Here is a 16,347-nt window from a genome sequence, read left to right as displayed (position 1 = left end):
CTGCTACCATAAACCACTATTTTTTTAATAAAACAGGTCGGGAGTTATTAAACCGAAGTTACCGAACGTGGTTGTTCCAGTGTTACAATTGCTGCGCATATCGGATTAATTGTAACGGCATGCATGATAAATGTAACAACGCTAAAAAACACCATTAAACATATCGTTTTCAACTTAAAGCAATTATATTTCATTGAAGCAACTCCTTAGCATTGTTTTCATACCATGGATGTGATAAGAAAATGTATCAACAATAAGGGAAATACTGGAGCTCTCAGTAGCAGCCTCATACAGTCATTGTATGCCACTGTCAATCGTCTAATACTGGCTTGTTTGTAGCGACACCACAGGTGGGCGGTGTACAGGGTTGTACAAAAGGATTTAAAAAGTGAAATCTTCACCGGTACTGAGCACATGCTACATTTTCTACACAGCATGTTTCCTTGCGCATACAGCTTCCGACAGAGATGGGAAGTAACGAAGTACAAGTACTTCGTTACTGTAACGAAGTACTTTTTTTGAGTATTTGTACTTTACTGAGTACTTATTTTTCGGACGACTTTTTACTTTTATCCGTTACATTTTAACACAAGTACTAGTACTTTCTACTGAGTACTTTTCAAAATAGGCTCGTTACTTTTATTTTAATGCATGACACCGATTAAAATAATATTAGACCAAGGAATCTAGAAATACAGACGTGCGTGATGCGAGTGTGGTTCATTCACTGCTGACGGGTGAAATCTCGATGCATCGTTCGCGGAGTGCTTGCAACGGTAAAATCCATGGTTGCACCTTTTTTTCATGGTAAATGTCACCCTATCCTGTGTTTCCGAGGCGCATTGAACGTACCATCAGAAAAGGAAGGGAAAAAAGGTCTCTCGCAGGCAGCGCACACACAGTCAGTGAACAGAAGCTACCGTACGACCGTGCAGAGTAGACACGTTGAGACTGAGACAACAAACTGACTATAAAGAGCACCCGCGACTAACAGAACAAGAGAAGCACCACCTTTAGCTTTATAAAATAGCTATCCGAATTTGTCCGTCGATCAGTTGACTTTTCACTGTAGCTCTGCGTGCTGGTAATGATCCACACTCCACAGCTGTTCTCACTGATTCTCCTATGCGAATCTGCGTCGCGATCATCAATTTGTAATTAAAGAAAGCTTCTGCAGTCTGCACACGTGTACAACAACAACAACGCCACAGCAGGTTGTACTGCTTGCGTTTAAAGTTGTTTACAACCGTTTCACAACTTTCCACTGTCCAGCTTTCCCCTGCTGTTCTCTGGGATAGAAGCCTTATGTATTTATATTCTGCAGCAAGACGGTGTCGCACGCCTAAAATTACAGATCCACAAACTCACATCTGGGCGTGGATGAGACGCGTTGTGAGCTTGTACATCTGCTATGTATTTAAAACGTTAATAATACATGCAGGCCAGGGACTTCAATGTTTTTCAGGTCAAGCCAAGGACCACTTAGCTGAGAGTGAGAGATCAAGCAGGGACCCCCACTATACATAGGCAATTATATTATAAAACTGTTGCAGATTAAACTAGACATAGACTTGTTTGACAGCACTACAAGTGTGACCTACCTGTAATTTTTGTTTTGTTTATTTGTTTCTTTTCTATTTATATGTTGGTAACATTAATTGATGAACGATAGGCTATTACATTTTAATCTCTTGTCAAAACTTCAACTTGACCTTTGAGATATAATAATTATACTATAGCCTATGATTATTAGTATTCTAACAATTCCACAATAACCAGCAGAGAGCAGACCCTTTGTTTACTTACAGAATTCTATAAGTTGGGTTGTTTGAGATGCAGAGCTATAATACTAACCTACAGTAAAACAATAAATTACATTGAAATGTAATGCATTTTTACATGTTTTGGGAAATTAATAGAGCTTTAATATAAATCCTTTCTATTGTGATGAATCGCCATCAAATCGCATCATATCGGTAGAGGGGTGAATCGTATCGCATCATATCACCAGGAGATTCCATGTATCGCTAAAGTATCGTATCGCTGGCAGTGCATCGAGATGCGTATCTAATCGTGAGATGAGACGAGATATAGTTTACACGTATTTGCGGAACCGAACCAGGCAGAAAAATGAGCGACACTGAGGAGGAAAGTGACATTGAAACGGTCAACACTGCAGACTCGACGCAGGACGAGCCAGACGAATCAGACGATCAACCACAACCAGCCAAATCAGTGTTTTTGGTGGGGATCTTTTTAGTTTAATAGCCTTCGACGTATATGAGGTTACAGTTGGCTTTGCAAATCCGGTAAAAAATACTTTTACTTTTACTCAGAAAGTACATTTCAGAGCCTGTACTTTTTTACTTTTACTCGAGTAATTATTTGAATGACTACTTCTACTTTTACCAAAGTAGTTTTTTACACAAGTAATTGGACTTCTACTCGAGTACAGAATGTCAGTACTTTTCCCATCTCTGGCTTCCGCCGCTGTCTATATATGTCCTTGTCATCAGAGAGGTCATTTGAGATGATGACTCTCATAGATTTTTTTGAGACATACATTTTTATATACGAGAGTCTTGGTGCTCTTTCCCCTGTGCACACTGCAGAGACACCATCTGAGCCTGTAAAATTAAAATAAAAAAGTACAAATGCAAAATATAAGGTGCTTACCCTGTTGCCCCAAATGTTATAGAGGCCTACGGGGTGCTTGTATAATGTATTTGTCCATAGTTTTCAATAGAGACGTCTTTTAATCCTGTCTGTGGGCGAACAGCATTTTTCACCCTTAATTACTTCCTGTTTACATTGAGCGTAATTCCGGCTTTCACTGCCCCCCTCACTACCGCCATTGGGTACTTAGACAGAATCGGCCACAGACAGGATTAAAACACCTCTTTATTGAAAACTGCTCCCCCTAAACCCATAGGTGACTTAAATCAGATTTACAATCTCACAACGTGTCGGGATGGAACACATTTTTGAGCTTGTAGATCGGCTATTTTTTGTTACTTTTCACAATTTCTTGGACATTTTTCAATTTATTTAGGGTATTGACACCAGGGTCTCAGATGTCCCGTCGGGCAAATACATCTTATATTCTACTTGCAAAAAGTCATGACCACTTAAATTAAATTGTAAATTGTCCATTATAAAATGATGGGGCTGTGCGATAAAAAAAAATCGTATAGCTGTCATAGCTATGAATATGATTATGGGTTCACAATTATTTCATATTTGTAAGTGTAGCCAATGGAAACGGCACATAATAGGTAAACAGTGCTCTTATGTGACATTTCACAGACCAGAAGACACAGTGCTGTGGCTATACGTTCAGGTGTTTAGACAGATATCTTGTGTTGTGCTTATAGGCGGTTGCGTCCCCTCCCAAAGGAGCACTTGCCCGGTCGGGGCAACCCGGAAGCAAGCTCCACTTGCCCGAAAGTTTTATTTCCCTGCCAGGGGCACTGTGGCGGGCAACCCTTAGTGTCAACACCTAGTTTTAATTCAAATGTTTCCCCTGGTGTTTATATCAGGATGGGGGACAACGATATTAGCTCTTACCTAGTGACTGCACCTTTCAACTGAACAGAGCATGGTAGACGTCTATAGTTTGATTTGATTAGATGATGGTATAAGGTTGCTGAGAGCCAACAGTTCTTTCTACTGGTGATTTCCACAGAGCACCACAGGGAGAGGTCTACAGTATCCAGAGAGATGACCTCCAAAACATCAACTTGGTCCGAGGAACAGCGAGAGACGGACCAGGGACGTGGACTGCTTCATGCAAAGATGCAACCTGTAGTGAAGCTGTACAAGATAGGTATGTACTGTTTTATTTAAATACAATAATTCTCGCCCCAGAATACGCTCACCCTTGATCAAATCCTGCAAACTCTGAATGGTCATCATTTAAAGTCCTTATTAAAGTCCTTATTCTATACCTTCATTACAGACCAGAGTGCAGAGTCCAGCCTGAAGGTGAAGAGGGTTTGGAGTGTTAAACAGGAATCTGAAAACCACCTGGACATCAGTACGTTTTATGCTCTCTCTCTCTCTCTCTCTCTCTCTCTCTCTCTCTCTCTCTCTCTCTCTCTCTCTCTCTCTCTCTCTCTCTCTCTTTTCAATTTCAAAAGGCTTTATTGGCATGATAAAATATGTTCTACATTGCCAAAGCGTATATGTACGACAAAACAAATGTCAACATTGCGCACAGAGAGACAACAACAAACATCCCAACAATAATGAACAACAAGCAATACAGTAACAATGGAAAGAAATTAACAAACAGAAACATAGCAGCAATTTAATGACCCAGATATACCTGGCTCTTCTGTCCACTGGCAGTCCCTCAGTTGATGACAACTCCACATGTATTCTGCTGCCAAAAATGTGCATTTGGACTGTTCTCCCAGAACATATTGAAGTGATGATTAATGGTGGATTCAAATTCTATATTTTTCTTTAAATTTAGGGAAGAATGATTCTCTGATGTCTTTATATTTGTCACATTGTAACAGAAAGTGTAGCTCCGTCTCCACCTCCCCTTGAGAGCAGAGTGAACAGTCTGTCTTCTCTAGGGCAGCCAGTTCTGTCTGTATCTTCTCCCTCCCTCTCTCTTTCAATTCAATATAGCTGTATTGGCATGAAGGGGCTGCAGAGAAGAAATAATCCCATACACTGTCTTCACTTGAGTTAGATTTATTGAGCAACGTTTCGAACATGCCTGAAGGTCTGACGACCGAAACGTTGCTCAATAAAGAAAGAAAGGCGTAACAGTTTCCCTCGTGCTTTATATTGTACAAACAATGAAGTCGGGACGTTGTGTAAAACATAAATAAAAACAGAATACAACAATTTACAAATCCTCTTCAACCGGGGTGGTGGTGGCTCAGGGGTGGAGAGTGACTGGATGGTAAACGCAAGGTTGCCAGTTTGAACTCGGGCTCCCCCAGAGTTAGTGTCGAAGTGTCCTTGAGCAAGACACTGAACCCCAGCAAATATTCATTCATTTTTAATTTGATGCCTGCAACATGTTCGAAGGAAGCTGGGACATGAGCATGTTTACGACTGGGTAGCCCGGTCCAGCCAGCGTGTTTTCTGGTCTAGAGGGGCGGGCGTGCATGGAGCAAGCGGTGGAGAAATATTGGTTCACCGATTAAACCGCTTTTGAATAGTTCAAGTAGCCGATCTACATCGACACTTGTAGATTGGCTATTTTAACTATTAAAAAGTTTCAAAATAGTGAAAAATGGCAAAGAAGTTTAGGGATAAGGGCCGGGGTGGACGAAAATAGAACCCATGGTGTCTATTTATCAGTCTATCAGTGGTTCTCAAACTATTTCATGTCAAGGACGACCAACAATTATATGTAATTGGCCGCAGGCCCCTATCAGAAAATATGTTGTTCTAGGGACCCCCAGCAGCAAACATTTTAGTTAAAGCGTTTGTGGTGAAAGCATACTATATTCAAAGATTTTCACACGTTTTCACTATTTAAATGAAAGATCTGCCCTTTTTCAATAGCTAACATTTAAAATAATGGTTGAAGTTATTTAAAGCTAAGGTGACCTGCATTCCAGTTTGTATTTCAGTTGATGGTGCATGCACATGCGTACCATACCATTCACAGTGTAAATGTGTGTTTTTCATAACCACCCACAGATGAGGAAACATCAGTACAGAAAGAGGACGGCCAGCCATCGGACAGAGGCTCACCTGACGGCAACCTGACGCCAACCACGATGGTGTCAGGCATTTTGGAGACGAGCTCGGCCTCTCGCGACTCCGGCGTCCTGGCTAAAGGAAAAGGTACTCAAATGCTTCACATTAAGTAAAAGTAAAGTGTGTGTGTGTGTGTGTGTGTGTGTGTGTGTGTGTGTGTGGGTGTGTGTGTGTGTGTGTGTGTGTGTGCGCGCGTTTAGACACAAGTGAGACATTTGACGATGTTTTCTTCTCTCCATTGTGGTCCAACTGAAGCCATGGACAGAGAACTTAATCTCCGACACCTGTTTGAAGAGGACAGCGACATGGAGGAATTCCTTGGATTCCCTGCCACTGGTATGGAAGAGTATTGTAATGTTAACCACTTGTTCTTGGTGGAACTGGCCCGAGTTAGCTTTGCTCTTCTATAGGGAAAATCACACCTGTGTGAATCAAAGTGGTGCAATTCCCCTCTCTCTCTCTCTCTCTCTCTCTCTCTCTCTCTGCTCCGTTAGATTAGCTTTATTATGGACGCGCTGCCGTCCACCTCCCATTATACAGGCAGACTAAAAGCTGAATAAATCCTAATCTACGGAGCTCTCCGTGGTTTGGTCAATTAGCGCGATTTTCGGAGGTCTTTGCTGATAATCCGGTGGTCTAGATGGAAATATTGGTGCTTTCTAGAGCAAGGAGGGCTGTATTTTAGCTCGCTAGCATTGACGCTAGCAGCAACATGTTGCTGTTTCTGTGCTGCGTGCGCAGCCTCACAGGCACCAGTGGTGCACGCGCACATGCATGGCACTACACACACGTGTGCGGGTGTGCACGCGCACGCATGCGCACACCACTCATGCTCATTGTACGTACGTACGTACGTACGTACGTACGTACGTACCACGGTACACGGAGCTGTAAGCTGGATGTTGAAGTGGTTTGCACCACTTAAAAAAACAGGCTGACGTCAGGTTGACGGCCTACCGCCGTTATCTTGGATGTGTCTAGCCTACATGTTGTAGGATATGTAGGCTGGAAATACAACAAGTAGGCTTTTCACCATCGACAAATTCAGAATAAAGCCTGTAATAGCTACAGTATTGCCAAAGCATGAAATTCAACAAAAGAACAAAACTAAATAAAATAAAAATATAACAGAAAACAAGCAAATAGAACATTAACTTTCACAATACAATATGAAAATACTGTCATACCGGTGAAAATGTACAGTATCAAATGTGTCCGTGGTGTGTGTGTGTCGAGATAGTTCGTGTCAAGATAATAGTCACATTGTGTATATCTTTTGTGTCCCTCATGTGTGACCTGCAGCACACACCTCTCCTAATACAATGAGTTGTTTGTCATTGTCATGTATAGTTCTTTAAAAAGATATCTATTACAATATTCGGCTCTTATATTATTATATTTATTGCATTTTAATAGAAAGTGTGTCTCAGTCTCTACCTCAGCTGAGGTACAATGACCACACACTCTGTTCTAGGTAGGTAGGACTTCTTGTGTCGTCCTTTCTCTATGGCCAGACTGGTCACTCACTCTGTATTTGGTAGATCTGTCTCTGCTTTTTGTCTTTGACCGAAAACAGATACTCAGCCAGTTTATATTCATGTTTTAGGGCCAGATGGCAATTAAGTTTGTTTTGAGTTTTGGTTTGATTGGTCCAGTAGTGTTCCAGATAGGTGTCTTTTATTAGTTTACACATTTGGTTGACTCTAATTAGTGGTTGTAAAGCAGTGCTGGTCTGAGGTTGAGGCTGGACACTGTGGTTGGGTTGTGAGTGATCACTAATACTAAGTCCCAGGACTAGTTGGCAGTTGGGGTTTCATCTCCTGGGTTTCTCCCTCGGCTGTCTTGGGGGCTTGATTTAACCCATTCTGACCTGAGATCAGATTCTAAAATTGTCTTCTACATCCTGACAGTTTTCATTCTGACCTGAGATCAGATTAAAAAAATGTCTTCTACATCCCGACAGTTTTCTGAAAAAGCTATGTTCCGATTTTTCAAAAATAGCAGACCTACAAGCTCGTAGCGCGCTATGAGCTTGTAGATCTGCTATTTTTCAATAGCTAAAGCATAACATAATGCTAACATTATTATTATTATTAACAATTATGTTAACTAGAACTGCACTCTGTCGAGTGCATACTTGCTTGTTGCACACTAGTAGGCCATAAATGGCCAACTAGTGCGCAAGCAGAGCGTGCAAGTACTTTCGACCGCTGTAAACTGTCAAGTCTCAGTATCTCTGTGAAGGAACGTTTGAAATGTATAATCATTAGGTGTAACTATTTGCTACCTACCTACTTTATGCATATAAACACCTAGTATTATTAAGTATGGTTCAAGTTTCTATCTATATAAGAAATACAGTTATAGTATACGTATGTCTAGCTCTAAATGATGACGTAAGACATACGTATACATATTCATATACTATATAGAGTATATAGTTGTAAGTTGATTAGCGGTATACTGTGGTTACTTTGCGCCAAAACCGTGACAGCCAACCCGCCATTTGATGCGTATGCAAGAAAAACAGCAAATCTGTGCCTGGTTTGCTGGGACCAGATTACACAAATGACCATATTTCTTACGTCATCATTGAGAGCTAGTCATACATATACACTCCACGTACTCTGGTCCCAGCAGATCAGGCACAATTTGCTATTTTATTTTACTGATTATGACTAGCTCTAAAAGATGACGTAAGACATATGGTCATTTATGTAATCCGGTCCCTGCAAACCAGGCACAGATTTGCTGTTTTTTTTGCATACACATCAAATGGCGGGACGGCTGTCGCGGTGAAGAGGCCGGGCGAAATTATTACTTGCGCGCTCTGCTTGCACAAGTAATAATTAATGGGTAACGGCCTAATTCTGCCCTGCATGCATTGGTTGGTGTTTTGCTTTGGATGTTTAATATGGACCCACAAAATTCTGCATGCAGGGTTTCTGTGGGATGTTTGTCCCATCTAGTGTAGTCCTGGTGACTGAGTGGACCCCTATGTGGTATGCCGCACATATATAAATCATTATCACATTTGGCAATATTTTTGTTTAGCTTAAGCAGTGTTGTTTTCGTCAGGCATGACGATAACGTAAATGACGACGTCAACGCCCCCTTTTTCCAGGACTAAGAAGACGGACTAAAACGAACGACACTAAAATAATTCGGGACAAGACTGACGCTGACGAGCTAAATAGCTCTGTTTGATGACAATGACGAGACGTGTGTGTGTGTGTGTGTGTGTGTGTGTGTTATCGTTGACAAGACGAGGCTAGACGAAAATGTTATAGTGGATTGACGAACAAAGTTTTAAATGCATGAAAATGTTCCGGTAATAATGTCACTGCTCTCGCCGCTATCCTCCTCTCCTTTCCTTGTTGGTCACGCCCATCTGCATGCATGCACGCGCACACACACACACACACCATCCCATTTCTTCACTTCCACACACAGTCAGTTGACCATGATGGCGGCGCCCACAGCCTCAACGCCGGGGCTTGGTGGTCGTCGAAATATAACGTCACAGAGAATAAAACAGAGGGCCTCGTACCGGGAGACGGGGACAAACCATGTGGCTTCAAGTTAGTTGGGAAGAATACCATTATACCACCAACTTCAAGCGACACCTCAAGGCTCTCCACAAAGAGATATACCGTAAATCCTCCAATAAACTCCTCCTTTCTATTAATTACCGGGCCCCTATGAATCACCGGGAATGGCGTTGAATTAAGTATATAAATTCCGGCTTCCTTTTATGAGCCGGGGTTTTTTGTGTTTTTCAAGTGCCGTATCTGTTACTTTCGCTGCTCTGGCTGGCTGTGCCTGCCTGTCACGTCAGCGTCCACTGTCCAGATGCCGTGGCCGCAGTGCTCGGCTCGCACACAATACAACAGCAAAGTTAACTTCGGGAGAGAACGCCAATAAGCACGCCAATAAGCAAGCATGGCCCCCCCTGTTGATGGCCACCGACAATAAAACTACCGGTAATGAGCGCAGCAGTCTTAACTGCGGAGGAGCTCGGGAGGAAAAAAACACAAAACCAAAGCAAGTGAAATCTATCCCACAGCCTACTAGGCTACTACAATGAGTGAGTAATGAGTTTGTGACACGAAGTGCTGCGTGCCCACAGATCTGCCCTTCATGCAACGAACGTTGGTTCTATAAACGGCAGATCGCAGAGCGCATGGGGGGGGGTTCTGCAGCCTGGAGCAGCCCCATGCGCGTTGTGGATCTGTCGTTTTATGGATCATAGAACGAACGTACCGGTATGCTGTTAGCTTGTTGCTAACGGGACCCCCCCCCCCTCTCTCTCTCTCTCTCTCTCTCAGACGCTCTCTCTCTCTCTCTCGCGCGTTAGAGAGAGACGCTCTCTAACACGTCTTTCTGTCTCTCTCCCGTTAAAGCCTTTGATTTTCACTGCAGTGTTGCACTGTTCTGATTTGATATTACCGGTATATAAAATAGCCTATCATACATTTTATTTTTATGTTATTTGCATCTGTCTATCTCAGTTGAAGTTATATATACCGGTATATTTGTGACCAGATTTGACTGAGGGACTGCCATTGTATTTAAAAAAGTTTCATGTCATATGAAAGCAGGGAATCATATAGCTTCAAATGACAATGACAACCTGTCAACCTTGATTCCAATGCCAATGTATTAATACCTGTACGCTATAGACATTTTATTTAAAGACATTTTAAAAATTTGGACTAAAACTGGACTAAAACTTTTGACTAAAATGACTAAAACTGACCAAAACCCTTAGGAGGTTTCGTCGACTAAAACTATCAAGGATAGAAATGACTAAGACTGACTAAGACTAATTAAGCATTTTGTCCAAATGATCAAGAGTGACTAAAACTAATAAGCATTTCGTCCAAAAGACTAAGACTGACTAAATCTAAAAAATGCCTGCCAAAAACAACTCTGAGCTTAAGCCAGATGTGTTGTTGATGCTTTTTTAATCATATGTATATGAGATGACAGATCCTCTTCATACCACACAATAACTCCACCTGAATCTCTACCAAGACGTATGTGTTTGAGGGATGGCAGTAAGATTTCTCTATAGTTTGAGGGACAGCCGGTGTCATATCGACACCATGTTTCTAATAATATGACGATATCTTCACCTTTTATGCTAGAGATGAATTCTGGGTCTGTACTCTTCAGCCCAAAAGCCGAGGAGCACAGGCCCTGAATGTTACATGAACTAATAGATATAGATGTGTTCCTGCATATGCTGCTTCAGATAAGTGCTCTCGAGGCCTGGCACTGTTGCCTGCCTGATGTGTAGTGGGTGGCATTCTGCTGGGTTGGTCTCCAGTTGGCTGGACTCTGGTAGGCTGGGTTCTAGTAGGCTGGGTTCTGGTAGGCTGGCCTCTGGTAGACTGAGCTTTGGTAGGCTGGGCTCTAGTAAGCTGGGTTCTAGTAGGCTGGGGTCTAGTAGGTTGACCTCTTTGGTTGACAGCCTCTGACACATTCTCTCCCTTGTGGCGCAGGTCATTGGTTCCAGTGTGGATGATGATGTTGTCAGGGTCACAAAGTTCTTTGTGACAAAGGAGTTGGAGGGCTTTATCAATGTGCGGACACCAAAACTTCCCCACAGTGTGGCGAGGGAACATCTTCCTGTGCTCCATAAATGTGCCATTGGAGTCTATGAGGATTGCCGTTTTAGGGGGCTGGTGACCTCGTGGTCCCTGTTCCTCTGTGGTTGACTCTACTCTGGCTGGGAGAGGAGTTGACTGCCGGGCTGGAGGGGCTGTGTTGTTTTGTTGGATGGCTGGATCGTATAGGCTCTGCTCTGTTGCCAGGCTGCTGGGGTCAGTCTGTGGAGGGCCAGTCTGTGTTATGCTACATGGCTGCTGGGGTCAGTCTGTGGAGGGCCAGTCTGTGCTATGCTACATGGCTGCTGGGGTCAGTCTGTGGAGGGCCAGTCTGTGCTACATGGCTGCTGCGGTCAGTCTGTGGAGGGCCAGTCTGTGCTACATGGCTGCTGGAGCTGGTCTGTGGACCAGTGTCTATGGTGTGAGTTGGAGGGTGCTGCTGTGTTGCTTCCGTCCTAAGCAGCTTCTCCTCCAGATTGACAAGGTGTGTCTCTCTGTTCCAACTCTTTTTTTTCATCTGGTACAGTTCATGTCTGAGAGTTTGATTTATTCTGTGAATCTCATTTATATTTTCTCTCAGCTGTCCAAATGTAATATTGTTATCCTCTTTAAACATTTCCGTGTCTTCTTTCATCTGTTGAATTGTGTCCGACTGCTTGTTCTCTTTGAATTCAACGATCTCTACTTCGAGGAGGGAAAGACACTCCTGAATGCGCTGCATTTACACCGGTGTCCTGGGTGTATGAGGACTGATGGCAGGTGTAGGAGTGACCTGGGGGAACAGCTCTGGGAGCTGAGGTCTTTTTCAAACTCTGCCAGTTTTGTCTAGGATCCTTGAACCATCACTATGCCAGTGTTGTAGAAGTTGATTTTGGTACAGTGTCTGTGTATAGCTGACGGGTGGATTTGTTGCCAATCATTTTAAGGTCATTAAATTGTTCACGGAGTGTGGAGTGCCAGGCTTCTGGGTCCTCCGTAAAGAACAACAGGTCTGTGATGACTGCTTGGTCACATTGCATTTTAAAGTCTGCTCTGAGTGTTTCAGGATATTCTCTGAGCACCTTGCTTCTGTATTTATTTCTCCCTGTTTCAGAGGTAATGTCCTCTGGGTATTGTATCACCAAATTATATAGTATATCCATTTTTTCAAATGAAAAGGATAGATAATAATAATAATCCCAGCAGGCACTTGCAGCTAGTTGCCAGTTAGCACTTAGCTGCTCCCACAGTTTGTTGACAGTTCTGTGATTAATCCTTCTTGGTGTTTTACCTCCCCTCTTGCTTATTTTAGTAGTTTCAGCTACTGTCCTGTCAGCTTACTGTATACATGTACTCTATCTAATAAAGGCCCACAAATATAAAAATACATCTCAATAAATAATATTGTTTGCAGTAAATGGCATTTTTTTATGAATGAGATTTATGGTTTGGAAATGGACAATGCATTTGCAGCTGAAGTTCGTCCAACTACCAAAGCTAAATGTAATGCTATGCTCTCATTGTACCTTTTCCCCACTAGACTCCCTGCACCTGCCTGTGTGTAAAGAGGAAGTTTCCCCTGAACATGAGCAGATGAGTCCCAGTCTAGTCCAGGAGGAACCTCAAGCTCCACACATTAAAGAAGAACAAGAGGAGCTACTTCAAAGACCAGAAGAAGTGATGACGTTACTAGCAGTGAAAAGTGAAGATGATGATGAAAACAGAGAGACTGAGGCTGAAGCCAGCACCTCAACTCAACACATGAAAACACAAGCTGATGTGGAGGACTGTGGAACATCACAACCATCTAGTGGTGAACACATGAAAACACAAGCTAATGTAGAGGACTGTGGAACTTCACAACCAACCAGAAATGAGCAGCTCCTCTCGCCACACTGTTCTGAATCTGACGTCATTGAATACAGTGATGACTGGGAGGAGACCAGTGAAGGTCAGTCGGCTGTAAACGCAATGGATTCACACAAGACACAACATGTGGAAAAACAAACATTGTCTTCAAGTCACAAGCTGTCTCAGGACCTGACTTTGTCAACACAAGGCAGACGTCTCATGGCAAGACTGAAGAGGCAGGAAAAGTTTAGTTGCAAAGTTTGTGGTAAATGCTTTAGGGACAGTGACCATCTGAAAACACACATGAGAACTCATACAGGGGAAAAGCCATTTAGTTGCAACGTTTGTGCTAAAGGCTTTAGTCAAATGTGTACACTAAAATCACACATGAGAACTCATACAGGGGAAAAGCGATTAAGTTGCAAAGTTTGTGGTAAAGGCTTTAGTGACAGTGGCCATCTGAAAAGACACATGAGAACTCATACAGGGGAAAAGCCATATATTTGCAACGTTTGTGCTAAAGGCTTTAGTCTAATGTGTACACTAAAATCACACATGAGGACTCATACAGGGGAACCATTTAGTTGCAACGTTTGTGGTAATGGCTTTAGTGAAAGTGGCCATCTGAAAAGACACATGATAACTCATACAGGGAAAAGGCCATTTAGTTGCAACGTTTGTCGTAAAGGCTTTAGTGACAGTGGCCATCTGAAAAGACACATGAGGACTCATACAGGGGGAAAGTATTAGTATTGTATTTGTTCAGTTTATGGTAAAATGTAGTCAAATGCAAGTCATTGAGTTGCAGTGCGACATAACGTGCCTTCCACACTTCCGGTGTACTTCTCTCCCAGTGTAAATTATTCCGCCCATCCTTCAACACATAGAGACACACGGGGAGTCGGGACTACGAATTTCACGCCCCCCAAATGAGTCGGCGTCCCCTCTTCTGGTCTGTTTGTGTACTGCAGCTGCCAATGCAATCCCTATGAGAGGCATCATAAAATACCCTAATTTCACTGGTTCATTACTGAGGCTGTAGCATTTTTTTGTGTTCAAATAAAGTGTTGCATATGTTTGATTTGTCCTTTTCAATGTCACATAACTGCCATCTCAATATACATCCTACTATAATATACTCCATCAGTTTGTGAAAAGTCCTAGCATTGTAAATCTCAAGTCAAAGTGGTCGCACGGTATATACGTCACGGTTGCATCCCTTGAGGTTTTCAATACCCAGATATGTGTTGTATTTAGTTTTATATGCTTGTATTTGTTGAAAATGATCTAAACGGCATCTTGCCAAGACTATTATTAATACTAATCTGGAGAATTCACTAGGTATAGTTGAAAATGTCAGGATGTCACTCCTCCATTTAGCTGGGTTATTTTCCCATGCAACTATTCAGCAAAGTTAATTATTACAACAAGTTGACAGCGGTAAAACACACCGTCGGAGCTCCGTGGTAGGTAGAACATATTATAGTAAGCCTGTGACATGTTCAAAATATAGACAAAGTCAGTCGGGATCGGGAGAATTCCACCCTTCAAAGTCGGCGCTCGTAGCCTCGCAAAGGCAGTGACGTCCCTTAAAAGCAACAGGTTCTCTGTCTGCCGTCTCCCCTCTGCCCCGTTAACATTATGGGTAACTCATTCAAGTGGTAAATGAAATGTGAAATACATCCTCTATTGAGAAAACGACAATATACAGTATGTTGACAAAGACACTTCTTACATTTGGAAACGTATGTATTCAAATCAATATAGTCTTCAGTTAATTTCATATTATTTTAAAAGTAGGCTAACTACAGTTGAATTTCAATGGACTTCTATGGGCTGGCCTGCAGTACACCGTGCCAACGGACCAGAAGTGGGGACGCTGTCTCATTTGGGGGCGTGAAATTTGTAGTCCCCTTGTGTCTCTATTGCTCCAACGAACTGCAGTGGCCAATGAGGCATCTATTTTTTAAATATCAGCAACGATATATCACAATATTATGTGTAACTGAAAATGAAAAAATAATAATAATAAAAGGCAAAAATCTTGAATTATGTATTTATTCCAAAATATTTTTTTTCGAAAATTGGCTAATAAGTACATGAATCTTGCATCATCCAAACAGTAAAACACTGACTGCAACTTTGTTCACAACTTGTCTGTCCACAACAATGGGTAGCCTACTACTAGTACTACATAATCAATATCACAATATTGGGAGGACGATACGATATATTATGATATATTGCAATAACAATATTGCACCCCTATGTAACAGCCCTGCAAAAGTCCTGGCTGTAACTCGCTCCTCCAAAGGGAGCTAGCTCTCTTGGCCACGTGGCTTGTTGCCTGACTGCTCTGCTGCTGAGTTGGAGATCGGGGTTCGACTCGTTACGATAGTTAGGAACCAAAATGGACACTCACTCAAGTCTGGAACTCAAAGTGTACACTTGGAACCAAAATGGACCCTTATATACAGGTCTGTATAACTCAGAATTATGGGGGTCCAATATAGTTTGGAAACAGCAGAGTTATTATAAGTATGTATATTGCTATAAGTAAACATCACTTCCCTTTATTCTGTGACTGTGTAAACATGACTCTGTAATTTACTTTACAATACTTATGTTCTCACGTGCACTAAGGCGGAAGAAATAGCACAATAACGTACGGACCACTCATAACTACTCTATTCACCCTCTACGCTTGATTTTAACATTGCTTCAACTTCACATCCATTTTGACATATACCCAATTTATTATTTGAGGTATTGGTTTTGCATTTGCCTTGTCTGTGAACACTGAAATAAAACGTCTTTATTTCCGACTATAGCATTCAATTCCAATTCCCTGGGGCAGCAATGACGGTTGTCGTCATTCATCGTTGGAAAATGCATCGGATTCTGGACGTCAAAAGTTAAACGATGTGCGGGGTTACACGGTGAATAGCCTATATACTCCTGCTTTTCTCACACTCCTCTGAACCTCGTTCGAGATGAAGCCAAATTTGTACACTATCATGACTTTGGTGGCTTGCCGAAAACAACATCCGGCAAGCGAAACCTTATTCGTGTGATGATGGAGTATGAATTCAGTTTTAAGTGAACTCCCTGGACGCTAATGTGACCCTTACAGGAGGTCAGTCTCTTTCAGAGCAGCGTACAGAGTAGAGGGGTTCAG

At 42.3% G+C, this 16,347-nt stretch overlaps 1 protein-coding gene across 1 annotated transcript; it reads left to right on the top strand.

The window, feature by feature from the left end:
* Window positions 1–3,697: 3,697 nt before the first annotated feature.
* On the top strand, window positions 3,698–16,337 carry LOC308320314 (uncharacterized protein; the record flags this gene model as incomplete). The annotated part of the gene is made up of 6 exons (XM_080770627.1): window positions 3,698–3,826; window positions 3,959–4,036; window positions 5,668–5,814; window positions 5,983–6,063; window positions 12,859–13,020; window positions 16,303–16,337. The coding sequence occupies exons 1-6, from the start codon at window positions 3,721–3,723 to the stop codon at window positions 16,335–16,337; spliced, it is 609 nt and encodes a 202-aa protein (XP_080626753.1). The 5' UTR covers window positions 3,698–3,720.
* Between the last annotated feature and the right edge of the window lie 10 nt (window positions 16,338–16,347).

The sequence above is a fragment of the Protomyctophum bolini genome (assembly GCF_963924005.1).
Source record: "Protomyctophum bolini genome assembly, chromosome: 8".
NCBI lineage: Eukaryota > Metazoa > Chordata > Actinopteri > Myctophiformes > Myctophidae > Protomyctophum > Protomyctophum bolini.
Note: the sequence above shows the minus strand (reverse complement) of the source record. Positions and strands in the feature narration are given on the sequence as shown.